Source organism: Hirundo rustica (genome assembly GCF_015227805.2).
Source record: "Hirundo rustica isolate bHirRus1 chromosome 1 unlocalized genomic scaffold, bHirRus1.pri.v3 SUPER_1_unloc_2, whole genome shotgun sequence".
In the NCBI taxonomy this organism is placed as follows: Eukaryota; Metazoa; Chordata; class Aves; order Passeriformes; family Hirundinidae; genus Hirundo; species Hirundo rustica.
Genome location: NW_026690165.1, coordinates 150,536 through 177,833, shown reverse-complemented (window position 1 = coordinate 177,833; position 27,298 = coordinate 150,536). Strand labels below are relative to the sequence as shown.

At 57.0% G+C, this 27,298-nt stretch overlaps 5 protein-coding genes across 6 annotated transcripts; 4 read left to right on the top strand and 1 right to left on the bottom strand.

Annotated features, from left to right (window-relative positions):
- The first annotated feature begins 219 nt into the window (after positions 1 to 219).
- Positions 220 to 2,713, top strand: LOC120766064 (erythroblast NAD(P)(+)--arginine ADP-ribosyltransferase-like). Of its 2 annotated transcripts, none has more exons than XM_040091433.2 (3): positions 220 to 256; positions 969 to 1,815; positions 2,442 to 2,713. In XM_040091433.2, exons 2-3 carry the CDS (start codon positions 1,002 to 1,004, stop codon positions 2,525 to 2,527), a joined length of 900 nt encoding a protein of 299 aa, XP_039947367.1. In that variant the 5' UTR covers positions 220 to 256; positions 969 to 1,001; the 3' UTR covers positions 2,528 to 2,713. The 2 variants fall into 2 exon arrangements, with proteins under 2 accessions (XP_039947367.1, XP_039947368.1); XM_040091434.1 differs by having other exon boundaries at positions 229 to 332.
- Positions 2,714 to 5,810: 3,097 nt separating this feature from the next.
- On the top strand, positions 5,811 to 8,513 carry LOC120766055 (GPI-linked NAD(P)(+)--arginine ADP-ribosyltransferase 1-like). Its single transcript, XM_040091427.2, has 3 exons — positions 5,811 to 5,883; positions 6,659 to 7,440; positions 8,274 to 8,513. The coding sequence occupies exons 2-3, from the start codon at positions 6,729 to 6,731 to the stop codon at positions 8,426 to 8,428; spliced, it is 867 nt and encodes a 288-aa protein (XP_039947361.1). The 5' UTR covers positions 5,811 to 5,883; positions 6,659 to 6,728; the 3' UTR covers positions 8,429 to 8,513.
- A 1,264-nt stretch (positions 8,514 to 9,777) lies between these two features.
- Positions 9,778 to 12,348, top strand: LOC120766040 (NAD(P)(+)--arginine ADP-ribosyltransferase 2-like). Its single transcript, XM_040091413.2, has 3 exons — positions 9,778 to 9,888; positions 10,596 to 11,377; positions 11,726 to 12,348. The coding sequence occupies exons 2-3, from the start codon at positions 10,630 to 10,632 to the stop codon at positions 11,809 to 11,811; spliced, it is 834 nt and encodes a 277-aa protein (XP_039947347.1). The 5' UTR covers positions 9,778 to 9,888; positions 10,596 to 10,629; the 3' UTR covers positions 11,812 to 12,348.
- A 3,105-nt stretch (positions 12,349 to 15,453) lies between these two features.
- On the bottom strand, positions 15,454 to 17,051 carry LOC120766054 (NAD(P)(+)--arginine ADP-ribosyltransferase 2-like). The gene is made up of 2 exons (XM_040091426.2): positions 16,283 to 17,051; positions 15,454 to 15,689 (listed from the first exon to the last, which is right to left on the bottom strand). Exons 1-2 carry the CDS (start codon positions 17,049 to 17,051, stop codon positions 15,604 to 15,606), a joined length of 855 nt encoding a protein of 284 aa, XP_039947360.1. The 3' UTR covers positions 15,454 to 15,603.
- Positions 17,052 to 21,852: 4,801 nt separating this feature from the next.
- Positions 21,853 to 24,305, top strand: LOC120766036 (erythroblast NAD(P)(+)--arginine ADP-ribosyltransferase-like). Its single transcript, XM_040091407.2, has 3 exons — positions 21,853 to 21,951; positions 22,590 to 23,436; positions 24,038 to 24,305. Exons 2-3 carry the CDS (start codon positions 22,623 to 22,625, stop codon positions 24,121 to 24,123), a joined length of 900 nt encoding a protein of 299 aa, XP_039947341.1. The 5' UTR covers positions 21,853 to 21,951; positions 22,590 to 22,622; the 3' UTR covers positions 24,124 to 24,305.
- The last annotated feature ends 2,993 nt before the right edge of the window (positions 24,306 to 27,298 follow it).

Here is a 27,298-nt window from a genome sequence, read left to right as displayed (position 1 = left end):
AAGTTCAACAGGAAGTCATTGTGGAGGCCGACGGCACTCTATGAAAACCACACCCAGAGACCCCACTTTGTTTACCTCTCTTAGGACAATAGAAATTATTTCCTTAGAGAGGCAGAGCCATGCAAATTATTTACCGGAAAAGTGCTGTTTCTGTGTCAAATTGGAGCCTCACCAAAATGAATATTTATGACTCTGGTAGATAAATACCCAGTGGCAAAGCCTCCCCCCGGACCCGCAGGACCAGCAGAGATCCGCAGTGAGTGTGAGCTGATAAAGAATTGCAGTTTGTGATCCCTGCAGTTCTGTCAGGGAGTTCACTCCGGCACGTTCCGGTACCAGGGGCTGGGGAGCACTGGGGACACTTGATGGGGACAGGGGACGGTGGCATTTGGATTGCACTCCAGGGGGGACACAGGGGGAGTTGCAGCACTGGGACTGGGGTCCTGTGGAGCTCTGGGTGAAATTGAGGGGACACGGGATGGTGGGAGTGGGGTCATGGGGGGGGCTGGGAGACACTGGGGTTGGGGATGGTGCCTGGATTTGGGTTGAGGTCCTGGGGCAACACTGAAGAAATTGGGGACTGGGAGTGGGATTGGGGTGTGGGAATGGGCTGAGGGGAACACCGGGAGGTTCAGGGAGTGACTCCAGGATTTGGGTCAGGGTTCGGGTGGGGGGGGTTCGGGGAATTGTAATCATGGGAGTAGGATTGGGATTCCGGGGGGGGCAGGAGGACATGGTACTGTGGGATTGGGGACCCTGGGGGATTGGGGGACATTGGGGAGGCACAAGTAACCGCAAAACTGGGGATCAGGGACCCCAGACATGTCCAGAGGTCTTCTGGCCGGGAGTGCCTCCCTTCCCACTGGGCTGAGCCCAATCCCCTCCCAGTCCCTCCCTGAGGAAACCTCCCTGTGTCACCTCAGTGTCCCCTCTGTGTCCCCTCAGTGTGTCCCCTCTGTGTCCCCCAGTGTCCCACACTCTCCCGGTGGCCTCTCCTCTCCATGGCCCCCCTGGCTCACACCCTGGCACTGCTGGCAATGACCTTGGCCACTGCAGCCATTGATGAGGAGCGGATGGACATGGCCCCAAACTCCTTTGATGACCAGTACCGGGGCTGCGGCCCTGACATGATCGCGGCGTTGCCGGCCCTCAACCGCTCCGAGTTCCAGGACAATCCTGTGTTCGCCCAGGCCTGGCTTAAGGCCGTGGCTGAGTGGCAGAGGAAGGGGTCCCCTGTGTCCCCTCTGTCATCCTCAGCCCAGGCCATCGCTGTCATGGCCTACTCAATGAAGTATGTGTACAGGCCGTTCAATGATGCCGTGCGCGAGGCCGGGAGCTCCCCCCAGGAGTACAGGGACAACTTCCACTTCAAAACGTTGCATTTCCTGCTGACCCAGGCCCTGGTGAAGCTGAGGGAGGATCAGAATGCGCAGTGTCGCAACGTGTTCCGGGGTGTGCATGACATCTGCTTCATGGCGCAGCGTGGCCAGAGGGTCCGGTTTGGTCATTTCACGTCGACGTCGCTGAGCAGGAAGGTCGCCGAAGGCTATGGGACAGACACAGTATTCCAGGTGTACACGTGCCACGGTGTGGACATCCAGGCTTTTTCCTACGATCGAGGTAACCGTGAGGTGCTGATCCCGCCATACGAAACCTTTGAGGTCACCAAAGTCACCCGGAAAGGGGACAAGGCAGAGATCGAGCTCAGCTCCACCGGGACCTACAGCAAATACAACTGCGAGTGGCTGGAAGGTGACAGCACAGGGGACAGCCTGGGGGATGAGGACACCCGCCGTGGCGATGGGGCCACCCATGGTAAGGCACAGGGGACATAGTGACACTCAGTGGGGCTAGGGACAGGGAGAGGGGCACCCAGCGTGTGTGGGGGGACAAGGACACCCAGTGCTGGGGACACCAAGTACAGGGACAACCATTACTGGCATAGGGACAAGAATTCCCCAGGGACTGGGCATAGGGATGGAGACCCCCACATCTGGGAGGGGACAGGGACATCCCTGCCAGGGGAGGACAGGGACAGGGACAGGGACAGGGACAGGGACAGGGACAGGGACTGGGACAGGGACAGGGACATGGACAGGGACAGGGACACCACCATTCTGATCCATCCCTCTCTGCCAAAGGCAGTGCTGTGGGGACAGCCCCTCTATACTAGACGTGGGTGGGCTGGGACCCCCATGGCACACCCTGAACCCCTGTCACCCCCATGTCACCTCATGATTGCCCTTGACCTCTGTCACCCCTAAGCCCATCATGGCCCCTCTAAACTCCCTGGCCCCTGTGCCCCCCCTTACGCCTTGACTCCCTGTCACCTGTCGCCTCATGTCCCCCATCTCTCCTGTCACCCCTAACCCTCCATTATGGCCCTTCCCAACCCCCTCACTCCCCCCATGGTTCCCATGACACTCCTCTTTTTCCTCCAGGTGGGAGCGTCCCTTTGACCCCCTTCCACCTTGGAGGCCTCGTCCTGGCCACCACAGCACTGGCAGTGGCCACTGGGATCCTCTGAGCCACAAGGCCACCAACGTCACTGCTGTCACTGTGGCCACTGTGGCCAACATCATCACCAAGACTCCTTGAGCCACAAGGCTGCCACAGCCACTGCTACCACTGTGGCCACCAAGGCCATTGTGCAAATCCACTCTATTAAAAGTTTGTACAAAACAATTCCAATAAAGAATTCTTACAGAACCCAGTGCCATGCCCGGCTGAGGGGGACCTGCTGGAGCAGCTCTGGAGAAGGACCTGGGGGGTGCTGGTGGGTGACCAGTGGAGCTGGATGTGTGTCCTGGGGCCAGGAGAGATCCAGGGGGCATCGGGAGGAGAAGGGGATGAGAGGTCAGGGAGTGATCGTGCCCAGCTCTGTCCTGCATGGTGAGGAACATCAGGAGTGCCTTGTCCAGCTCTGCCCAGTGCAATGTCCAGCTCTGCCCAGTGCCATGTCCAGTTCTGGGCTGCTCTGGATCCAACCCTGTACTCAGGAATGGTGCTGCCTGAGCTGGGAGCTTGGGCCAGGTGCCCACTCTGGGTCCTTCCAGCCTGTCCCACTCTGGGATTTGGGGATTCTGGGAGTTGTAGTTTGGGAATTGCCCACCGGAGGGCAGCAGTGAGCAGGGTTAAACAGCAGCACTGAGCCTGCACCGCCCCCAGCTGCAGTTCCGGGTGCCACCAGCAGGCGGCAGCACCCAACACACTCCATCCCAGCTCCGGGGCTCTGCAATGGTGTGGGATGGAGCGACCTTAAAGCCCGTGCGGTGCCAGCCCTGCCATGGGCAGGGACATCTTCCCCTGGGCCAGGCTGCTCCAGGCCCCCCAACCTGGCCTTGGACACGGACAGGGACCGGGCAGCCTCAGCTTCTCTAGGCAACTTGTGCCAGGACCTCACTGCCCTCACAGGGGAGGATTCCTCTCATGATCCCATCTCAGTCTCTCAGTGGCTTCCTTTGGATTGGCTCCAGCAGCTCCACATCCTCTCTGTGCTGAGGCCCAGAGCTGGCAGAGGGATCCGAGTGGGAATGTCTCATGCTGGGAAGGGCTCAGCGCTTGCCCCACTGCCATCCCAGAACCAACAGCCCACACGGAGCACGCCAAGGGCTCCAGTGGCTCGCTCTCTTTCTCCAAAGAGGAAACACTCCTGCCCAACAGCAGCACAGCAAAGCTTTCAGCCGACCGGCAAGGCGCGGTGTTCTGAGCCCTCGGCAGCCAAGATGGCTCCCTTGTGGCCGGCGTCATTTCCAGTTCTGGATGTGCAGGAACTGGAAGAGGCCGGATCAGAGGAGCGGGGCCCTGTTCTAGGGAGGGACTTCCCCATGAATGGGGAGGATCCCGATGGAAGGGTGCAACCCCTCACAGCAGACAGACCTGACACAAAGGTGGGAAACAAGGACGGCGGGAATGAACTCAAAATGGCGGTTCCCCTTGAGGGGCGGACGCCATTTTGTGTGGAGTCGGGTAGAGGGATAGGATGGGAAGATGGTGGAACATGGGTGAGGAGAGAACTCAGGATGAGTTGTGCGGGCCCACCCTGAGAAGGGGACAGGAGGGGACGGGAGATGGCAGAAGGTCGGTAGCGCTTCTGCTCCCCTTGGCGGGTTCCATCTCCTGACAATCCCTGAAGGGACAAAGGGTTAGGAACGTGGGGGGCAGGATATACAAATTGGGAAAGAGAACTTCAGCTTGGGATACTTAAAAAGGCCCCATAAAGTAAAAAGAAGAGGGGGTAAAAACTTAATTAAGAAACTAAACTTTCCATATGAAATGATTCCTCATTTAAAATTACAACTTCCCCAACCCACACGTTCACATCTCCTTTCAGCCTGGGAGATCGCACTCCCCACAGCTGTCCCTGATGGAAAGGGGTCACCCACCCACAAGACACTAAAATGTAAAACAAAAAAAAATGCCTGGATCCTGGGCAGCTTCCCCACCAGCTTCAACTCAGGAGCTCTGGCAGGTCCAAGCTGTCCAGAAGGTGTCTTGTGGGGTCGTCAGCACCGAGTCGGTCCTCGATCCCCTTGGAGAGTGTCGGCTCTGCCGTCAGCAAGAAGCTTAATAAAACTTAAGTCCTGCTTCAGAGTTCTGTCCAGTGCCGTGTCCAGCTCTGGACAGTGCTGTGTCCAGCTCTGCGCTCCTCAGGACAGGAGGGCCGGGGAGGTCCTGGAGCAGGTCCAGCAGAGGCTGTGAGGATGATGAAGGGACTGGAGGGTCTCTCTCACCAGGCAAGGCTGCAGGGGCTGGGGCTCTTCAGCCTCAAGAGGAGACACAGCTGACCAGGGTCCTCATCCCTGTGTATTTGATGCCTTAGGATTTTGCTTTTATCTTTTTCAGATCCTGTGCTGCTTTAGTGTGGAATTGTAAAACTCCATCGCCTGTCAGCTGCTGTTCTCCCGTTCTATTTAGACAAAACAATTCCTCTCTAGGCCTGAAACATATAAATAAAAGTGAATTGAGGTGTTTGCAAACCTGGGGGAATATGACTTCATTACCTGAAGCTGTAATTGGAGGCATCATCCCTGATGTATAAACAGACCAAACCGATAACTGAGTGAAAAACTCGTGGCCATCGTTCATCTTGGGTGCAGCCTCTCGGAGGCTTCTGCCTGCCCAAGGTGTGTCTATTGGCGGCTTTGAACAAATCCCCGCTTTTATTCTGGTAATCGTGCCTGGCCTCTGTTCCAGCTAGCCACTGCAAGGCATCCTAGAAACAGACAAATAGACTGCACCTTCCCGCTGCCTCAGCCAGTGGGGAAAGGAAGAGGGGAATGTGCAGCCGGGAGTTTGGGATAAAAGGAGGCTGCGTCCTCCGAACCCTCGAGAGAGAAACCCCACGGGGGAATGGCTGTGGAAACTCTGTCCCTGTACTCAAATAAAGTTTCAAGGCTGTTTTGTGGACACTTGGCTTTCCATAGCTTGGCTTTTCCCCACATGCTGAAGGTGCTGGGTAGGGCTTAAAGAGTGACTTAAAGAATGATAAAAGGATATAAAAGTATTTACACAGGATGATAAATGCAGTGAGAAGCAGTGGAGAGAGAGATAAAGGGAGCTCCAGGGTGGTTTTTGACAAGTGTTGTAACTGAAGGAGCAGCGCCTGTCGAAAGTGAAAGTCTGAGTTGAGGTCGCCTGAGATATTTTGGCTCTCAGCAGAAATGACCCCTCAGATCCCTCTTTAGGAACTCTCCAGGATGACAAGAGGATTTCCGGAGAGAGAGACGGAGCCATGCAAATTATTTATGGAGAAAGTGCCGGGTGTGTGGTAGTGAAGAAGCCCATTTGAACGACGGTGTAGAGTTAGGACGGATTGATTCCATGTGGCAAAGCCCCCCCTGGCCTGCAGGAGCAGGAGAGATCCGCAGTGAGTGCGAGCTGGTAAAGAATTGCAGCTTTGTGATCCCTCCAGTTCTGTCAGGGAGTTGGGCCAATCTGGGTATCAGGGGCTGGGGGGACACTGGGGACACTTGGGGTGGGGGACAGGGGAAAATGGCATCAGGGCTGGGGCCATGGGGGGCACTGGGGGGGAGCCTGGGGTGAATGTGAGGTGGGATTGCAGTCCTGGGGGAAGGTGGGGGGCACTGGGGAGATGGGAGTGGGGCTCACGGGGCTCTGGGGGGCAGCAGGGGGGGCTGGCAGTGTGACTGGGGCCATGGGAGGGCTGGGGGACACTGCAGGGGGCAGGGGGTGATCCCCGGATTCGGGTTGGGGTCCTGGGGTCTATCATTTCCAACAGCCCCAAAGGGGACACGGGACTGGGAGTGGGATTGGGGTCTGAGGGTGGGCTGTGGGGGACACTGGGGGTGTCAGGGAGTGACCAGGGCGTTGGAGTCCTGGGGGGCCTGAGGGGACACTGAGGAAATGACACAAGATTGTGGGTGTGGGACTGGGGTTCCAGAGGAGGCTGGAGGACACTGGGGTATCCAGGAGTGACCCCAGGATTGGGGCTCAGGGACCCCAGACATGTCCAGGGCTCTTCTGGCCAGGGCTGCCTCCCCTCTCCTCGCACTGACTGCACTGTCCCACCTCAGCCCGCATGGAGGGACCTTCCCTGTGTCCCCGGGTGTCCCTCCATGTCCCTCAGTGCTCCCCCATGTCCCCTCAGAGTCCCCTCAGTGTCCTGCCCCCATCAGTGTCCCCCTGTGTCCCCCAGTGTCCCACACTGCTCCTGGCAGCCTCTCCCCTCTCTGGACCCGCTGGCTCGCACCCCGGCACTGCTGGCCATGACCGTGGCCACCGTGACCACCACGGTGGTGGCCCTGGACATGGCCCTGGACTCCTTCGATGACCAGTACCGGGGCTGCCGACACGCCATGACCCAGCTGCTGCCGGCCCTCGAGCACTCTGAGTTCCAGAAGAATCCTCAGTTGGCCCGGCTCTGGGTGGAGGCCGCGGAGCGGTGGCAGAGGCGGGGACCCCCCGTGACCCCTCTGTCCCCAGCGCAGGCCATCGCCCTCATGACCTACACCACCAAGGACGTGTCCAAGGAGTTCAACGCGGCCGTGCGCGTGGCCGGGCGCTCCCGCCGGGAATACCGCCACAACTTCCACTTCAAGGCGCTGCATTTCCTGCTGACCGACGCCCTGGCCACGCTGAGGGACGCTCGGGGCCCGCGCTGTCACCACGTGTTCCGGGGGGTGCGCGGGCTCCGGTTCCAGGCGCGGCCCGGCGACACCGTCCGCTTCGGCCGATTCACGTCGACGTCGCTGCGGAAAGAGATTGCTCAGCAATTTGGGACGGACACGGTGTTCCAGGTGCAGACGTGTCAGGGCGTGGACATCCGGGAGTTCTCCTCCTCTCCCGGCGAGGAGGAGGTGCTGATCCCGCCCTTCGAGACCTTCAGGATCACCGGGGTCAGCCAGGAAGGGGACAGGGCACAGATCCAGCTCCGCTCCACCGGGACCTTCAGCAAATACAGCTGCGAGTGGCTGCGACGTGACATCACGGGGACAACCTGGGGGACAGGGACACCCACTGTGGGTATGGGGACAGCCATGAGAGGGCACAGGGGACAATGACACCCACAGGGAATGGGGACAGGGACACTCAGTGTGGGTATGGGGACAGCCATGAGAGGGCACAGGGGACAATGACACCCACAGGGAATGGGGACATGGACCGGGACACCCGTGACAGGTCACAAGGATGGGGACTCACACACCCATGAGGGGACAGGGACACACCGGCCAGGGGAGGTCAGGGACAGGGACGGGGACCCCCCTGTGCTGACTCTGTCCCTGCCCTCTGCCCACCAGCTCTGTGGGGACTGACCCTGAGAGCTCAGCATGGGTGGGCCAGGACCACCCTGAACTCCTGAACCCCTGGCACTCCCCTGATGCCCCTCATGGCACCCCCTGACTCTCCCGGAGTCCTGGCACCCCGAAAGCCCACCATGACTCCCTGAAACCCCTTGGTCCCTGCATCTCCCCATGGCCCCCTGACACCCGATCATCCCCACAGCCCCGGTGGCCCCTCTGACCCCCAATCCCCCCCTGCACCCCCCCGGCCACCGGTCACCCCTGACCCTCCCCCTGCCCATGGCCCCCATCTCTCCTGTCACTCCTAACCCCGTGTTGTGGCCCCCTGCCACCCCCTCGCTGCCCCCATGGCCCTCCTGACCCCCCTGATCCCCACCCCCCGTGGTCCTCTGTCCCACCTGAACCCCCCTCATGGCCCCCCCTGGACCCCTGGAACCCCTGACCCCTCCCTGACCCCCCTCAACCCCCTCACAAACATGGAACCCCTCACCTCCTTCTTTTTCCCCCCAGGTGGGAGCATCCCCAGGGCCCCCTCCCACCCCAGGGGGCTCCTCCTGGCCACCACAGCCCTGGCAGTGGCCACCAGGATCATCAGAGCCACGGGGCAACCAAGGTCACCGTGGTCTCCACCAGCACCGAGGCCACCAGGACCCCCAGAGAAATGAGGCCACCAAGGCTACCGAGGCCACCGCTGCTGTTATGACGACCGTGTCCACTACGGCCACCGTGAGGCCACTGTTGCCACCACTGTGGCTATGGTCACTGTGGCTACTCTGGCCATTCTGGCCACCACGGTCACTATAACCACCAGGGCCACTGTGGTCACCAAGAGCCCTGGAGTGACAAGGCCACCGCAGCCACGGTGACCGCTGTGGCCACCAAGGCCACTGTGCAAAGCCATTCCATTAAAAATTCTCTCAAAACAATTCCAATAAAGAACTCTGGCAAAGCCAACCAAAAGGAACAGTTCTTTAGCAGGGCTGGATGTCACTCCCCACACCAACACTCGTGGGAACGTCTCTTTCTCTCAACCTCGCGCAGGATCCTCGGGGAGCGTCCCCTTGCCGAGGGACGGAGCTCTCACACATTCCATTCCAAGCAGGAATATGGGAGAGGAATCACCTGGGGTTGGTGATTTGGGCTGGTTTTAGCCCAGTTTGGCACCAGTGCCCTGCCTGGCTGGGGGGGACCTGCGGGAGCAGCTTTCGGGAAGGACCTGGGGGTGCAGGTGGGTGACCAGTGGAGCTGGATGTGTGTCCTGGGGCCAGGAGGGATCCAGGGGGCATCGGGAGGAGTGAGGACAGGAGGTCAGGGAGTGGCCGTGCCCCTCTGTCTGGCCCAGTGAGGCACATCAGGAATACTGTGTCCATCTCTGCCCAGTGCCGTGTCCATCTCAGTCCAGTGCTGTGTCCATCTCTGCCCAATGCTGTGTCCAGCTCTGCCCAGTGCCATGTCCAGTTGCACCCAGTGCTGTGTCCATCTCTGCCCAGTGCCATGTCCATCTCTGGTCTCCTCAGGACAGCAAAGACCTGGATCTCTGGAGCTCCTGGAGGGCAGCACGGATGATGCCAGGGCTGCAGCATTTCTTTCACCGGGTGACAAACGACAGAGAGAACGGAAATTTTCCCTTCCCCTGAAGGCGCTGCACAGGGCCTGAAGACGAACGGGCAGACGTGATAAAAGGATGTGGAGGTTTGCGCACAGGGCGATAAACGTGGCTGGAACCCGTGGAGGAACAGATAGAGGGAACTCCAGTGGGGTTTTGGCAAGTTCCCTGACAGGAACCGACAGCACCTGTGGAATAAAGCATTCTAGGAAAAGTCCCTTTGATATCAGAGCGTTGGGTGGAAACGACCCCCAGAGACCCCATTTTTACCACTCCCCAGCGCCATAAAAGGACTTCCAGGGGGAGGCGGGGCCATGCAAATTATTTCTAGGAGAAGTGCTGTCTGTGTCTTAGATAAGGGACTCGTTTTAATGAAAATGTGTAATTCCAGTGGATTAGCGCCCCGTGGTGCAGTCCCCCCGAGGCGCAGGACCGGGAGAGATCCGCTGTGAGCTGATAAAGAATTGCGGCTTTGTGATCCCTCCAGTTCTGTCAGGGAGTTCACTCCGGCCCGTTTCGGTACCAGGGGCTGGGGGACACTGGGGACATTGGGGGGTTCATGGGACTGTGGGGTTGGGGTCCGGGGGGACACTGGGGGTGTCACCGGACTGGGATTGGGGTCCTGGGATGGGCCGGGGGCAGCGATGGGGGGCACAGGGCTGTGGGAGTGGCAGTGGGGTACTGGGGGGCACTGGGGGAGACTGGGGGGCACATGGGATGGGATCGGGGTCCTGGGGGGACAGCGGGGATCTCATGGGACTGGGAGTGGGGTTGGGGTATGGGAGGGGGACAAGGGGGACACTGGGGGACCCCAGGCCTTGGGTCAGGGTCCTGGGGGGCAGGGGGTCAGTGGGAGGAGTACAAGGGACTGGGAGAGGGATTGGGGTAAAGGAGGCACTGGGAGACACCGGGGAGGGGGGGACACGGAACTACGGGAGTGGGATTGGGGTGGCGGGGGACACTGGGGTTGCTGGGGGTGGTGTGAGGAAGTGACCCCTGGATTTGGTATCTGGTACCAGGACGTGTCCAGGGGTCTCCTGGCTGGGGCTGTCCCCCCTCCCTGGGCTGACCCCACTCTCCCTCCCCAGCCCCTCACCAAGGAAGCCTCCCCATGTCCCTCAGTGTCCTCTGTGTCCCCTCAGTGTCCCCTCAGCATTCCCTGGTGTCCCCCAATGTCTTCCCTGTGTCACACACAGTGTCCCCTCTGTCCTCTCTGTGTCCCCCAGTGTCCCTCACTGCTCCTGGTGGCCTCTCTTCTCCATGGCCCCCCTGGCTCACACCCTGGCACTGCTGGCAATGGCCATGGCCACTGCGGCCATCATAGAGCTGCCCCTGGACATGGCCCCGAACTCCTTCGATGACCAGTACCTGCAATGTACGGATAACATGACCAAGAAATTCCGGGAACTCCAGCTCTCTGACTTCAGCAAGAATAAAATGTTTGCCAAGAACTGGATGAATGCCAAGGCCGACTGGGAAGCGGGGGGTTCCATTTCACACTCTCTTACCGCAGACGAGGCCATCGCCCTCAGGGCCTACACCATGAGGGAGATGCCCCTGTACCAGCAGTTCTACTTGGCCGTGCGTGAGGCTGGAAGCAGCAAATGGAAGTACCGGAACGAATTCCACTTCAAATCGCTGCATTTCCTGCTGACCCAGGCCCTCCAGAAGCTGAGACGCCCAAACCAGTGTTATGATGTGCACCGGGGGGTGGGCGACATCAAGTTCAAGGCGAATAAAACCAACAGAGTCCGCTTTGGTCAGTTTACGTCATCGTCAACGAGCGAAAAGGTGGCCAAGGGTTTTGGGCAGGGCACGCTATTCAAGGTGCACACGTGCCACGGCGTGGACATCCAGGGGTTCTCCAAGTATCCAGAGGAGGAGGAGGTGCTGATCCCACCCTTCGAGATCTTCAATGTCACTGATGTCAACGAGAAAGGGAACACGGTGGTCATTGAGCTTCACTCCATCGGGAACACCAGCAACTACGACTGCGAGTGGCTGAAAGGTGACATCATGGGGACAACCTGGAGGGGTCGGGGACACTGAGTGAGGGTTGGGGACAAGGACACACGGTGCTGGGGACACCCATGGGCAGGAGGGGACAGTGGGTGGGAGACAGGACAGCCATTGCTGGGCACAGGGGATGGGGACACCCAGTGCCAGGTGAGGGGGACAGGGACATCCAGTGCTGGGGACACCCAGTGCTGGGGTTGGGGGGACTTGGCCACCCATGGCTGGGTACAGGGGACAGGGACCTCGTTCTAGCCCCTCTGACCCCCACATCTTCAGGGCTCCTCCCTCACCCCTGTACCTCCCTCCATTGTCCCCCTGACCTCCCTCTTTGTGTCCCCAGGTGGGAGCCTCCCCAGGAACTCTCCCCACCTCGGGGTGCTTCTCCTGGCCACCGTGGCCATGGCAGTGGTCACCGGAACCCTCTGAGCCACGAGGCCACCAAGGTCGCTGTGGTCTTGGAGTCCACTGTGGCCACCATGCCCACAAATGCCACCAGGACCTGCAGAGAAATGAGGACACCAAGGCTACCAAGACCTCTGTGGCCACTATGGTCACCTTGGCCACTGTGACCATTGTGGCCATTGTTGCCACTGTGGACACTTTGGCCCCTAGGACCACTCTGGGCATAGGAAGCACCATGGCCACCACGGCTATTGTGGCCGCTGTGACCCATGAGGCCACTGTGGCCACTGTGGTCACCACGGTCACTGAAACTACTGAGGCCACTGTGGTTCCAAAGTGATCATGGTCACCACGGCCACCACAGGCACTGCAGCCACCACGGTCACTGTAACAAGGGGTCCATCCAGGGGAAGCCCACCCAGAGCTGCCCAGGATGGAGCAGTGCCAGGCCAGCAGGACCATCGAGGGCAGGGCTGGAGCTGCCGGGACAGCCCAGGACAGCACGGACAGCAGGGACCGGGCAGTGCCTGGGGCTGCTTGGGCACTTCCCAATAGAGGGGCTTGGGGGAGGCGATATTGCGGTGACCTCCTGAAGCTGCTTGGCTGCCTTGCCTGATGCATCCAAAAAATTGCTGCTTGGTCGCCCAGAGTGGGAAAAAATTGCTGCTTGCTTGCCTGGAGCATGAAATGTTCATCAGAAATTTGATCCTGACCCGACAGCCATATTGAAAGTTGAATAATTTGCCACTGGGTCACCTGATGTATCCGCTACAGCTCTTTTAACACATCTTGTGCGGGGTGCCTCATTTCTTACAATAAAGCACTTCCTGGTGTGTTCAATAGTGGTGACTTAAAGCTTTTTGTTTCAAACCTCCATCTTCAGAGCAGCAAAGGAGAAATATTCCTCCCTTTCTCCTCTGCACACGCCTTTCACTGCAGCTCCTCACGAAGGACATGGAGGGGCTGGAACATGCCCAGGGAAGGGTCAGAGCTTGGGAAGGGCCTGGAGCACCTGGAGTGGCTGAGGGAGCTGGGGATGGGGCTGCTCAGAACAATTAGAAAAGCATGAATGATCAGTTCAGGGCCAGTTCCAAAGTTCCTCATTTGAGGCCACACAACAGAAGAAACATTAGGAGGAAAAAAGGAGAAAAACCATTAGTAAGGAAAAGGATGAAAAACAGAATAGAGAATGGGGGACAGAGGCACCATCACCCATTCATTTATTAGAAAACTGATGTTTTCCTCAGGAAACTCTTTTTTCTTTAAAAACAGGGGATTTTCCCTCTTTTACTCTCACATCTCCTGAACTCGCCATGGCGTTGTTTTTCTGCAATTGCCCACCGGAGGGCAGCAGCGATCAGGGTTAAACAGCAGCACTGAGGCTGCGCTGCCCCCAGCTGCAGTTCCAGCTACCACCAGCAGGCGGCAGCACGAGCTGGCAGTGCTGCCCAGTGCCCGCCCTGCCCCATCCCGGCCCTGGGGCTCTGCAATGGTTTGGGATGGAGCGACCTTAAAGCCCGTGCGGTGCCAGCCCTGCCATGGGCAGGGACATCTTCCCCTGGGCCAGGCTGCTCCAGGCCCCCCAACCTGGCCTTGGACATGGCCAGGGACCGGGCAGCCTCAGCTTCTCTGGGCAGCCTGTGCCAGGGCCTCACCGCCCTCACAGGGAAGGATTTTTGTAGGGGAGATGGATGGGGATGTCTTTGCAAAACAACTCAGTGGGTAGGGGTCTTCAGGAGAAATGGTTGTCAATGTCTTCAAAATGGGTCTTGATATCTCTGCAGACATGAAGTGTGCCACAGAACCCCTGTGGTCGGACCAGAAAGTTTGAACTCCTGAACTTTAGGTCAATAGGAGAGATGGGTCCCCACAAAGTCTCTTGCATAACCCCGACAGCCTGAACATCTGAACTTTGCAGGGAAATGAAAGGTTCGAGGGGGATATGGGAGATCACCAGGAGGTAATGTGCAAATGCAGACCAAAAGAAGCTGATTAACATATGAAGCGAGAGTAGGTGGGGATGGTCTTGAATATATATAGACAATGTTGAAACTTTCATCAAGATGTTTGAACTTAAGTGTATTTCAAGAGAGCGCCTGCTCTCTTTGGGGCGCACATCATTGACGGAGCTACTCCAGGTGCCAAGTAAAGCATACCGGCTCCATGACCTGTGCTAGTGGAGTCCTTGTTCTCTGAAGGCAAAGGATTCCTCATCTCAAGGCACAGAGATATCTTCTCACTTCTTCACTGGCAGCGACGGCTTCCCATCTCTATCTCTGTTCAAGCATCTTATGGGATTAATATCACTTTGGCCTCTATTTATTTCCCAAAGTCTTACGCACTATACATCGGCATAACCCCAGCACCTCCCATCCCGCTCTGTATTAAGATGAGGCCATTAGTCCTTCACGCATGCTTGATTCTTATCTTGAATTGGGTTGGTGGTCTCGGATTGGGTCAGTGGTCTCATGCAAGGAAATCAGGAATGTCCTCACCACAATGACCTCTCTACCTTCTCATTACAGGCAGGGCCTCCGTGACCCTCTAGCACACTCCAATATCCCCTGCTCCGTGATTAATCGATAGGAATTCCAGGTGCTGGTCATGGCTCCACTGTTTTCCAACTATTCTTATTTCGGTTCTTCTATTCCATTTCTTTCTATAGACAAAACTAGAACAAGCTCATAACAGCAGCAATTACCTCCAGCCTAAACATCAGATAGACTTTAACCTGTCTTTGTTTATCAACTTGGATCTTGATCAATATAAATTGCTTCTAAGCCTTGCCTAAAATTTTAACTCTTTAAAATCATGATTCAGCACAGGCTGGCCAGAGAAGCTGCAGCTGCCCGGTCCCTGGCGGTGTGCAAGGCCAGGTTGTGGGGCCTGGAGCAGCCTGGCCCAGGGGAAGATGTCCCTGCCCATGGCAGGGCTGGCACCGCACGGGCTTTAAGGTCGCTCCATCCCACACCATTGCAGAGCCCCGGGGCCGGGATGGGGTGGGGCGGGCACTGGGCAGCGCTGCCAGCTCGTGCTGCCGCCTGCTGGTGGCACCCGGAACTGCAGTTGGGGGGCGGTGCAGGCGCAGCGCTGCTGTTAAACCCTGCTCGCTGCTGCCCTCCGGTGGGCAATTCCCAAACCACAACTCCCAGAATCCCCAAATCCCAGAGTGGGACAGGCTGGAAGGACCCAGAGTGGGCACCTGACCCAAGCTCCCAGCTCAGGCAGCACCATTCCTGAGCACAGAGTTGGATTCAGGGCAGCCCAGAACTGGACATTGCACTGGGCAGACCCGGACATGGCACTGAAAAGAGCTGGACATTGCACTTGACAGAGCTGGACACCGTATTGAACAGAGCTGGACATTGCACTGGGCGGAACTGGACATGGCACTTGACAGAGCTGGACACGGCACTGGACAGAGCTGGACACGGCACTCCTGATGTTCTTCACCATGCAGGAGAGAGCTGGGCACGATCACTCCCTGACCTCTCAGCCCCTTCTCCTCCCGATGCCCCTGGATCCCTCCTGGCCCCAGGACACACATCCAGCTCCACTGGTCACCCACCAGCACCCCCAGGTCCTTCCCCAGAGCTGCTCCAGCAGGTGCCCCCCAGCCGGGCATGGCACTTGGGACTGTCAGGATTTTTTATTGGAATTGTTTTGTACAAACTTTTAATAGAGTGGATTTGCACAATGGCCTTGGTGGCCACAGTGGTAGCAGTGGCTGTGGCAGCCTTGTGGCTCAAGGAGTCTTGGTGATGATGTTGGCCACAGTGGCCACAGTGACGGCGGTGATGTTGGTGGCCTTGTGACTCAGAGGGTCCCGGTGGCCACTGCCAGTGTTGTGGTGGCCAGGACGAGGCCTCCAAGGTGGAAGGGGGCCAAGGGGACGCTCCCACCTGGGGGAAAAAGAGGAGTGTCATGGGGGCCATGGGGGGAGTGAGGGGGTTGGGGAGGGCCATAATGAGGGGTTAGGGGTGACAGGAGAGATGGGTCCATGAGCTGACAGGTGACAGGGTGTCGGGGGTATGGGGGGGACAGGGGCCAGGGAGTTCAGGGGGGTCATGATGGGCTTAGGGGTGACAGGGGTCAGGGGGAATCAGGGGGTGACAGGGGGTGACAGGGGTTCAGGGTGAGCCATGGGGGTCCCAGCCCACCCACGTCCAGCACACAGGGCCTGTTCCCACAGCACTGCCTTTGGCAGAGAGGGATGGGTCAGAACGGTGGTGTCCCTGTCCCTGTACCTGTCCCTGTCCCTGTCCCTGTCTCTGTCCCTGTCGTCCCCTGGCAGAGGTGTCCCTGTCCCCTCCCAGCTGTGGGGGTCCCCACCCCTATGACCTGTTCCCAGGTCATTCTTGTCCGCATGCCAGTAATGGTTGTCCCTGTACTTGGTGTCCCCAGCACTGCGTGTCCTTTTCCCCCCCACACACAGTGGGTGGCCCCCTCCCTCTCCCCAGCCCCAGTGAGTGTCACTGTGTCCCCTGTGCCTTACCATGAGTGGCCCCATGGCCACGGCGGGTGTCCTCATCCCCCAGGCTGTCACCCTGTGGTGACCTACAGCAGTTGTATTTGCTGTAGGTCCCGGTAGAGCTGAGCTCGATCTCTGCCTTGTCCCCTTTCCGGGTGACTTTGGTGACCTCAAAGGTTTCGTATGGCGGGATCAGCACCTCACGGTTACGTCGATCGTAGGAAAAAGCCTGGATGTCCACCCCGTGGCACGTGTACACCTGGAATACTGTGTCTGTCCCATAGCGTTTGGCGACATCTTTGCTCAGCGACGTCGACGTGAAATGACCAAACCGGACCCTCTGGCCATGGTGCGCCATGAAGCAGATGTCACGCACACCCCGGGTCACGTTGCGACACTGCGCATTCTGGTCCTCCCTCAGCTTCACCAGGGCCTGGGTCAGCAGGAAATGCAACGTTTTGAAGTGGAAGTTGTCCCTGTACTCCTCGGGCGAGCTCCCGGCCTCACGCACGGCCTCATTGAACGGCCTGTACACGTACTTCATTGAGTAGGCCATGACAGCGATGGCCTGGGCTGAGGATGACAGAGGGGACACAGGGGACCCATTCCTCTGCCACTCAGCCACGGCCTTAAGCCAGGCCTCGGCAAACACAGGATTCTTCTGGAACTCCGTGTGGTTGAGGGCCGGCAACACCGTGGTCATGTCAGGGCCGCAGCCCCGGTACTGGTCATCAAAGGAGTTTGGGGCCATGTCCATCTGCTTCTCATCAATGGCCACAGTGGCCAAGGTCATTGCCAGCAGTGCCAGGGTGTGAGCCAGGGGGGCCATGGAGAGGAGAGACCACCAGGAGAATGTGGGACACTGAGGGGACACACTGAGGGGACACAGAGGTGACACTGAGGTGACACAGGGAGGTTTCCTCAGGGAGGGACTGGGAGGGGAGTGGGGTCAGCCCAGGAGAAAGGGAGGCACTCCAGGCCAGAAGACCTCTGGACATGTCCGGGGTCCCTGATCCCCAATCCTGGGGTTACTTGTGCCTCCCCAATGTCCCCCAATCCCCCAGAGTCCCCAATCCCACAGTACCATGTCCTCCTGGCCCTTCCAGAATCCCAATCCTACTCCCATGATTACAACTCCCCGAACCCCCCCACCCGAACCTTGACCCAAATCCTGGAGTCACTCCCTGAGACCCGCAGTGTTCCCCTCAGCCCATCCCCACACACCAATCCCACTCCCAGTCCCCAATTTCTTCCGTGCTGCCCCACGACCTTGACCCAAATCCGGGAACCACCCCCAACCCCCAGTGTATCCCAGCCTCCCATGACCCCACTCCCACCATCCCCTGTCCCCCCCGACTTTCCCCCAGAGCTCCCCATGATCACAATCCCAGTGCTGGGATTCCCCCTGCTCCCAGGAGTGCAATCTCATGAACCCCTCAGTCTCATAACCCCACAAGTGTCCCCAGTGTCCCCCACCCCTGGTAGAGAAATGGGCTGGAGTGAGCTCCCTGACAGAAATGAAGGGATCACAATCCACAATTCTTTATCAGCTCGCACTCACTGCGGATCTCTGCTGGTCCTGTGGGTCCAGGGGAGGCTTTGCCACAGGGTATTTATCAACCAGAGTCATAAATATTCATTTTGGTGGGGCTCCGATTTGACACAGAAACAGCACTTTTCCCGGAAATAATTTGCATGGCTCTGCCTTTTTTAGGAAATCATTTTTATTGGCTCAGAGAGGAAACAAAGTGGGGTCTCTGGGTCTGGTTTTCATAGAGTGCCCCAGCATTCCAAATGACTTCCTGCTGAACTTCTGCTCTCTGCAGACACAGCTCCTTCTGTGATCCAGAACTTGCCAAAAAACCTTCATTGGAGTTCCCTTTATCTGTTTCTCCATGGGTTCCAGCCGCATTTGCCCTGCTGTGTCCAAACTTTTACATCCTTTTCATGCTTCTGCCTGTTTGTTTTTAGGCTCTATGAAGAACTTTCTGAGGAACTGAAACTTTCTATTCTCTCTCTGATTTCTCACCCTCCATGACCCCAACCCCAGGGTCCCATGTGCCCCCCGAGCCCCCCAGCCCCACTCCCCACTGCTCACGCAGTTGCTGTCACACCTCAGACACCACATGGGGTCCCCTATCAGATGACATCCCTGCGGGCACCCCGAGCCTGTCCATGATCTCCTGGGGAGTGCCTGCGTGACTTCCCCGGCCTTGTTGGGGCAGCAGGAGAAGTTCTGGAGCCCAAGACAGGGATCCACCGACACCAGGAGATCCCTGAACCCTTGTTGGTGTGGTGGCCCAGAAAATCCATTTGCCAGCAATCCCCGGCAGTGTTTCCTCTTCCAGGGATCCCTGGAGGTGATGGGTTTGGATTCACAGGGTTCTTTTTAAAACACATTGTCCTAGGGTGACTTAATGATGCTGGTATCCCCAATCCTCTGTTCTGTTTGTGCTGGAGATTGAGTTCTGTGCCTTTAAGACAGGTTCTGGGAGCAAAGGAGGAGCAAGAAGAAGGGCGGAGTTTGTTTTGAGAAAACTGCCTCATTCCTACAAACTTTTCTCCAGGCTGGCTGTTTGACTGAGGTTTGGAGAGACTGGAGGACACAGATCTTTTCTTTTTAATTAGTTTCAGGTAGCTAGGGCAGAGAAGTTCACTGGACTGTTTTTTTTTCTTTTTTTTCCCCTGTTTTTTTCTTGGAACTGTTTAAACCTGCTCTGGACTGAAAAGACCCAGGGGAGTACTGGGGGGGTGTTTGCACCTGTGGCCCACCGGGGCCTGGACCTCGGCATTTTCCAGCAGCGCCGGAGGGGCCTTTTGTCCGAGCTGGCTTTGTTACAAAGAGCTCTGGAACTGGCAGCAGGAGAAAGAGCAAACACAGGAGCTCACTTATCGTGTACTTTGAGCATTGCTCATGCCCGTGCAGCCACAGGGAATGAAAGAGGTCTATTATGACAGCACAGGGATTTCCGATCAAATATCAACAAGGAATATTGATCCCCTCCATGACACCAGCCAGCTGTCCCAAAGAAGCGGCCGTACCGCAATCCAGGGGACACCAGCTGGGGGATTGCCAAATCCGTGTGGGAAATTGACTTGCAATAAAGCTGCCGCAGAGATTCTGCTACAAAACATCCTGCTGTTAATTCCTGAGAAAGGAATTTCCCTGCCAGAGGTGGGCCCAGGATAGAGCTGGGCAGATTGAAAATTGTCTGCTTATCTAAAAGCCCAGAGTAAATAGGGTGGGAGGTTGGGAGGGTGTCCTAGGGTGACTTTATGATGTTTGGATCCCCTATCGTCTGCTCTGTTTGTGCTGGATATTGATCTCTGTGCGTTTTAGCTGGCTCTAAGAGCACAGAGAAGCGTAGAGTTTGTTTTGAGAAAACTGCCTGACTCCAACACATTCTCCAGACCGGGTGTTCGGTGGAGGCTTGGAGAGACTGCAGGACAGAGATTTATTTCTTTGCTTTTAGTTAGTTTCAGCTAGCTAGGGCAGAGAAGTTCCCTGGACTGTTTTTTTTCCCTTTTTTTTTCTTGGGACTGTTTAAACCTGCTCTGGACTGAAAAACCAGGGGAGCACTGGGGGCTGCACCTGCGGCCCACCGGGGCCTGGACCTCGGCATTTTCCAGCAGCGCCGGAGGGACTGGGACTGAGGAGAGACTGAGAGATCCGAGCTCCACTCACGGCAAGAACTTTCTCAATTTGCCATCTCACTCCAGAATGAGAGGTTTTACTGCTTCATATTATTCATTCTTTATACTTGTATGCACTTTGTTTGTTAAGTAAAATAGTTTTTTCCACTTTTCTCTCAAGAAGTTCTTTTACCAGACTTGTGGGAGGGAGAGGCCACTTGGGTTTGCTTCCCAGAGGGATCCCATTCAGGGGTTTTCCCCCAAATTTGTCCCTAAACCAGGACAGAGGGTGAGTGCTAACGCCCAATAACCAGGTCAGGCCCACCCCAACCGATGCTGCAGTTTGTAAAGGAGAAAAGCCCCAGCAAACCTCCGGGGAATCGATGGGATGGGGACGGGTCTGCGGCCTCAGGCACTCGGTGTCTGCAGGACAGAATGCTCAGGTCTGGTACAGAACAGTGCCTGATGTGTGTCCTGGTTTAGGGTGAATTTGGGAGAGAACCCCTTTTTTGGGGTCCCTCTGAGGAGCAAACCCAAATGGCCCCTCCGGTGCTTCTGGAAAATGCCAAAGTCCAGGCCCCGGTGGGCCGCAGGTGCAAACACCCCCCCAGTACTCCCCTGGGTCTTCTCAGTCCAGAGCAGGTTTAAACAGCCCCAAGAAAAAAAACAGGAAAAGAAAAGAAAAAAGAAAAGAAAAGAAAAGAAAAGAAAAGAAAAGAAAAGAAAAGAAAAGAAAAGAAAAGAAAAGAAAAGAAAAGAAAAGAAAAGGGAAAAAACCCAACAAACAAACAAACAAACAAACAAACAAACAAACACCAAAGCACAAAACAACAACAACAAAAAAAACCCACAAAAACCCCCCCACCAATCTGGGGAACTTCTCTGCCCTAGCAAGCTGAAACAAACCTAAAGCAAAAAGATCTGTGTCCTGCAGTCTCTCCGAGCCTCCGCCCAACACCCGGCCTGGAGAAAAGTTTGTGGGAATGAAGCAGTTTTCTCAAAACCAACTCCGCCCTTCTTCTTGCTCCTCCTTTGCTCCCAGATCCAGTCTTAAAGGCACAGAACTCAATCTCCAGCACAAACAGAACAGAGGACTGGGGATACCAGCACCATAAAGTCACCCTAGGACAATGTGTTTTAAAAAGAACCCTGTGAATCCAAACCCATCACCTCCAGGGATCCCTGGAAGGGGAAACACTGCCAGGGATTGCTGGCAAATGGATTTTCTGAGCCACCACACCAACAAGGGTTCAGGGATCTCCTGGTGTTGGTGGATCCCTGTTTTGGGCTCCAGAACTTCTCCTGCTGCCCCAACAAGGGCGGGGAAGTCACGCAGGCACTCCCCAGGAGATCATGGCCAGGCTCGGGGTGCCCGCAGGGATGTCATCTGATAGGGGACCCCATGTGGTGTCTGAGGTGTGACAGCAACTGCCTGAGCAGTGGGGAGTGGGGCTGGGGGGATCGGGGGGCACATGGGACACTGGGGTTGGGGTCATGGAGGGTGAGAAATCAGAGAGAGAATAGAAAGCTTCTGCTCCCCAGAAAGTTCTGCATAGAGCTTAAAAGCAAACAGGCAGAAGCCAGAAAAGGATGTAAAAGTTTGGACACAGCAGGAAAAATCCATCTGGAACCAGTGAAGAAACATATAAAGGAACTCCAGGGAGGGTTTTTTGTCAAGTTCTGGAGCACAGAGCTTGTCAAACTTTGTGCAGCAACGCCAGCAGAAAGCAAAAGTTCAACAGGAAGTCATTGTGGAGGCCGAGGCACTCTATGAAAACCACACCCAGAGACCCCACTTTGTTTCCTCTCTTAGACAATAGAAATTATTTCTTAAAAGAGGCAGAGCCATGAAAATTATTTCCGGGAAAAGTGCTGTTTCTGTGTCAAATTGGAGCCCCACCAAAATGAATATTTATGACTCTGGTAGATAAATACCCAGTGGCAAAGCCTCCCCCCGGACCCACAGGACCAGCAGAGATCCGCAGTGAGTGTGAGCTGATAAAGAATTGCAGTTTGTGATCCCTGCAGTTCTGTCAGGGAGTTCACTCCGGCCCGTTCCGGTACCAGGGGCTGGGGAGCACTGGGGACACTTGATGGGGACAGGGGACGGTGGCATTTGGATTGCACTCCAGGGGGGACACGGGGGGAGTTGCAGCACTGGGACTGGGGTCCTGTGGAGCTCTGGGGGAAAGTGAGGGGGGACAGAGGATGGTGGGAGTGGGGTCATGGGGGGGCTGGGAGACAATGGGGGTAGGGGGTGGTGCTCGGATTTGGGTTGAGGTACTGGGGCAGCAGCAACGAAACTGGGGACTTGGAGTGGGATTGGGGTGTGGGGATGGGCTGAGGGGAACACTGCGGGTCTCAGGGAGTGACTCCAGGATTTGGGTTGGGGTTCGGGTGGGGGGGGTTCGGGGAGTTGTAATCATGGGAGTAGGATTGGGATTCCAGGGGGGGCAGGAGGACATGGTACTGTGGGACTGGGGACCCTGGGGGATTGGGGGACATTGGGGAGGCACAGGTAACCGCAGGACTGGGGATCAGGGACCCCAGACATGTCTAGAGGTCTTCTGGCTGGGAGTGCCTCCCTTCCCACTGGGCTGAGCCCACTCCCCTCCCAGTCCCTCCCTGAGGAAACCTCCCTGTGTCACCTCAGTGTCCCATCAGTGTCCCCTCAGTGTGTCCCCTCTGTGTCCCCCAGTGTCCCACACTCTCCTGGTGGCCTCTCCCCTCCATGGCCCCCCTGGCTCACACCCTGGCACTGCTGGCAATGACCTTGGCCACTGCAGCCATTGATGAGGAGCGGATGGACATGGCCCCAAACTCCTTTGATGACCAGTACCGGGGCTGCGGCCCTGCCATGACCGCGGCGTTGCCGGCCCTCAACCGCTCCGAGTTCCAGGACAATCCTGTGTTTGCCCAGGCCTGGCTTAAGGCCGTGGCTGAGTGGCAGAGGAAGGGGTCCCCTGTGTCCCCTCTGTCATCCTCAGCCCAGGCCATCGCTGTCATGGCCTACTCAATGAAGTACGTGTACAGGCCGTTCAATGATGCCGTGCGTGAGGCCGGGAGCTCCCCCCAGGAGTACAGGGACAACTTCCACTTCAAAACGTTGCATTTCCTGCTGACCCAGGCCCTGGTGAAGCTGAGGGAGGATCAGAATGCGCCGTGTCGCAACGTGTTCCGGGGTGTGCATGACATCTGCTTCATGGCACAGCGTGGCCAGAGGGTCCGGTTTGGTCATTTCACGTCGACGTCGCTGAGCAGGAATGTCGCCGAAGGCTATGGGACAGACACAGTATTCCAGGTGTACACGTGCCACGGTGTGGACATCCAGGCTTTTTCCTACGATCGAGGTAACCGTGAGGTGCTGATCCCGCCATATGAAACCTTTGAGGTCACCAATGTCACCCGGAAAGGGGACAAGGCAGAGATCGAGCTCAGCTCCACCGGGACCTACAGCAAATACAACTGCGAGTGGCTGGAAGGTGACACCACAGGGGACAGCCTGGGGGATGAGGACACCCGCCGTGGCGATGGGGCCACCCATGGTAAGGCACAGGGGACACAGTGACACTCACTGGGGCTGGGGACAGTGAGGGGGGTACCAACTATATGTGGGGGGACAAGGACACCCAGTGCTGGGGACACCAAGTACAGGGACAACCATTACTGGCATAGGGACAAGAATTCCCCAGGGACTGGGCATAGGGATGGAGACGCCCACATCTGGGAGGGGACAGGGACATCCCTGCCAGGGGAGGACAGGGACAGGGACAGGGACAGGGACAGGGACAGGGACATGGACAGGGACAGGGACACCACCATTCTGATCCATCCCTCTCTGCCAAAGGCAGTGCTGTGGGGACAGCCCCTCTGTACTAGACGTGGGTGGGCTGGGACCCCGACGGCACACCCTGAACCCCTGTCACCCCCATGTCACCTCATGATTGCCCTTGACCTCTGTCACCCCTAAGCCCATCATGACTCCTCTGACCTCCCTGGCCCCTGTCCCCCCCATACCTCCCGACACCCTGTCACCTGTTGCCTCATGTCTCCCATCTCTCCTGTCACCCCTAACCCTCCATTATGGCCCTTCTCAACCCCCTCACTCCCCCCATGGCCCCCATGACACTCCTCTTTTTCCCCCAGGTGGGAGCGTCCCTTTGGCCCCCTTCCACCTTGGAGGCCTCGTCCTGGCCACCACAGCACTGGCAGTGGCCACTGGGATCCTCTGAGCCACAAGGCCACCAACGTCACTGCTGTCACTGTGGCCACTGTGGCCAACATCATCACCAAGACTCCTTGAGCCACAAGGCTGCCACAGCCACTGCTACCACTGTGGCCACCAAGGCCATTGTGCAAATCCACTCTATTAAAAGTTTGTACAAAACAATTCCAATAAAGAATTCTTACAGAACCCAGTGCCATGCCCGGCTGAGGGGGACCTGCTGGAGCAGCCCTGGAGAAGGACCTGGGGGTGCTGGTGGGTGACCAGTGGAGCTGGATGTCTGTCCTGGGGCCAGGAGAGATGCAGGGGGCATCGGGAGGTAAAAGGGCTGAGAGGTCAGGGAGTGATCGTGCCCAGCTCTGTCCTGCGTGGTGAGGAACATCAGGAGTGCCGTGTCCAGCTCTGTCAAGTGCAATGTCCAGCTCTGGCCAGGGGCATGTCCAGTTCTGGGCTGCTCAGGACCCAACCCTGTGCCCAGGGATGGTGCTGCATGAGCTGGGAGCTTGGCCCAGGTGCCCACTCTGGGTCCTTCCAGCCTGTCCCACTCTGGGATTTGGGGATTCTGGGAGTTGTGGTTTGGGAATTGCCCACCGGAGGGCAGCAGCGAGCAGGGTTAAACAGCAGCACTGATCCTGCACCGCCCCCATCTGCAGTTCCGGGTGCCACCAGCAGGCGGCAGCACCCAACACACCCCATCCCGGCCCCGGGGCTCTGCAATGGTGTGGGATGGAGCGACCTTAAAGCCCGTGCGGTGCCAGCCCTGCCATGGGCAGGGACATCTTCCCCTGGGCCAGGCTGCTCCAGGCCCCACAACCTGGCCTTGGACACGGACAGGGACCGGGCAGCCACAGCTTCTCTGGCCAACCTGTGCCAGGACCTCACTGCCCTCACAGGGGAGGATTCCTCTCATTATCCCATCTCAGTCTCTCAGTGGCTTCCTTTGGATTGGCTCCAGCAGCTCCACATCCTCTCTGTGCTGAGGCCCAGAGCTGGCAGAGGGATCCGAGTGGGAATGTCTCATGCTGGGAAGGGCTCAGCGCTTGCCCCACTGCCATCCCAGAACCAACAGCCCACACGGAGCACACCAAGGGCTCCAGTGGCTCGCTCTCTTTCTCCAAAGAGGAAACACTCCTGCCCAACAGCAGCACAGCAAAGCTTTCAGCCGACCGGCAAGGCGCGGTGTTCTGAGCCCTCGGCAGCCAAGATGGCTCCCTTGTGGCCGGCGTCATTTCCTGTTCTGGATGTGCAGGAACTGGAAGAGGCCGGATCAGAGGAGCGGGGCCCTGTTCTAGGGAGGGACTTCCCGATGAACGGGGAGGATCCCGATGGAAGGGTGCAACCCCTCACAGCAGACAGACCTGACACAAAGGTGGGAAACAAGGACAGCGGGAATGAACCCAAAATGGCGGTTCCCCTTGAGGGGCGGACGCCATTTTTTGTGGAGTCGGGAAGAGGGATAGGATGGGAAGATGGTGGAACATGGGTGAGGAGAGAACTCAGGATGAGTTGTGCAGGTCCATCCTGAGAAGGGGACAGGAGGGGATAGGAGATGGCAGAAGGTCAGTAGCGCTTCTGCTCCCCTTGGCGGGTTCCATCTCCTGACAATCCCTGAAGGGACAAAGGGTTAGGAATGCGGGGGGCAGGATATACAAACTGGGAAAGAGAACTTCAGCTTGGGATATTTAAAAGGGCCCCATAAAGTAAAAAGAAGAGGGGGTAAAACCTTAATTAATAAACTAAACTTTCCATATGAAATGATTCCCCATTTAAAATTACAACTTCCCCAACCCACACGTTCACGTCTCCTTTCAGCCTGGGAGATTGCACTCCCCACAGCTGTCCCTGATGGAAAGGGGTCACCCAACCACAAGACACTAAAATGTAAAACAAAACAAAACTGCCTGGATCCCGGGCAGCTTCCCTGCCAACTTCAACTCAGGAACTCTGGCAGGTCCAAGCTGTCCAGAAGGTGTCTTGTGGGGTCGTCAGCACCGAGTCGCTCCTCGATCCCCTTGGAGAGTGTCGGCTCTGCCGTCAGCAAGAAGCTTAATAAAACCTAAGTCCTGCTTCAGAGTTCTGTCCAGTGCCATGTCCAGTTCTGTCCAGTGCCGTGTGCAGCTCTGCCCAGTGCCATGTCCAGTTCTGTCCAGTGCCGTGTCCAGTTCTGTCCAGTGCTGTGTCCGGCTCTGCGCTCCTCAGGACAGGAGGGCCGGGGAGGTCCTGGAGCAGGTCCAGCAGAGGCTGTGAGGATGATGAAGGGACTGGAGTGTCTCTCTCACCAGGCAAGGCTGCAGGAGCTGGGGCTCTTCAGCCTCAAGAGGAGACACAGCTGACCAGGGTCCTCATCCCTGTGTATTTGATGCCTTAGGATTTTGCTTTTATCTTTTTCAGATCCTGTGCTGCTTTAGTGTGGAATTGTAAAACTCCATCGCCTGTCAGCTGCTGTTCTCCTGTTATATTCAGACAAAAACAATTCCTCTCTAGGCCTGAAACATATAAATAAAAGTGAATTGAGGTGTTAACAAACCTGGGGGAATATGACTTCATTGCCTGAACCTACAATTAGAGGCATCACCCCTGATGTATAAACAGACCAAACCGATAACTGAGTGAAAAACTCGTGGCCATCGTTCATCTTGGGTGCAGCCTCTCGGAGGCTTCTGCCTGCCCAAGGTGTGTCTATTGGCGGCTTTGAACAAATCCCCGCTTTTATTCTGGTAATCGTGCCTGGCCTCTGTTCCAGCTAGCCACTGCAAGGCATCCTAGAAACAGACAAATAGACTGCACCTTCCGCTGCCTCAGCCAGTGGGGAAAGGAAGAGGGGAATGTGCGGCCGGGAGTTTGGGATAAAAGGAGGCTGCGTCCTCCGAACCCTCGAGAGAAAAACCCCACGGGGGAATGTCTGTGGAAACTCTGTCCCTGTACCCAAATAAAGTTTCAAGGCTGTTTTGTGGACACTTGGCTTTCCATAGCTTGGCTTTTCCCCACATGCTGAAGGTGCTGGGTAGGGCTTAAAGAGTGACTTAAAGAATGATCAAAGGATATAAAAGTATTTACACAGGATGATAAATGCAGTGAGAACCAGTGGAGAGAGAGATAAAATGAGCTCCAGGGTGGTTTTTGACAAGTGCTGTAACTGAAGGAGCAGAGCCTATCGAAAGTGAAAGTTTGAGGTGAGGTCG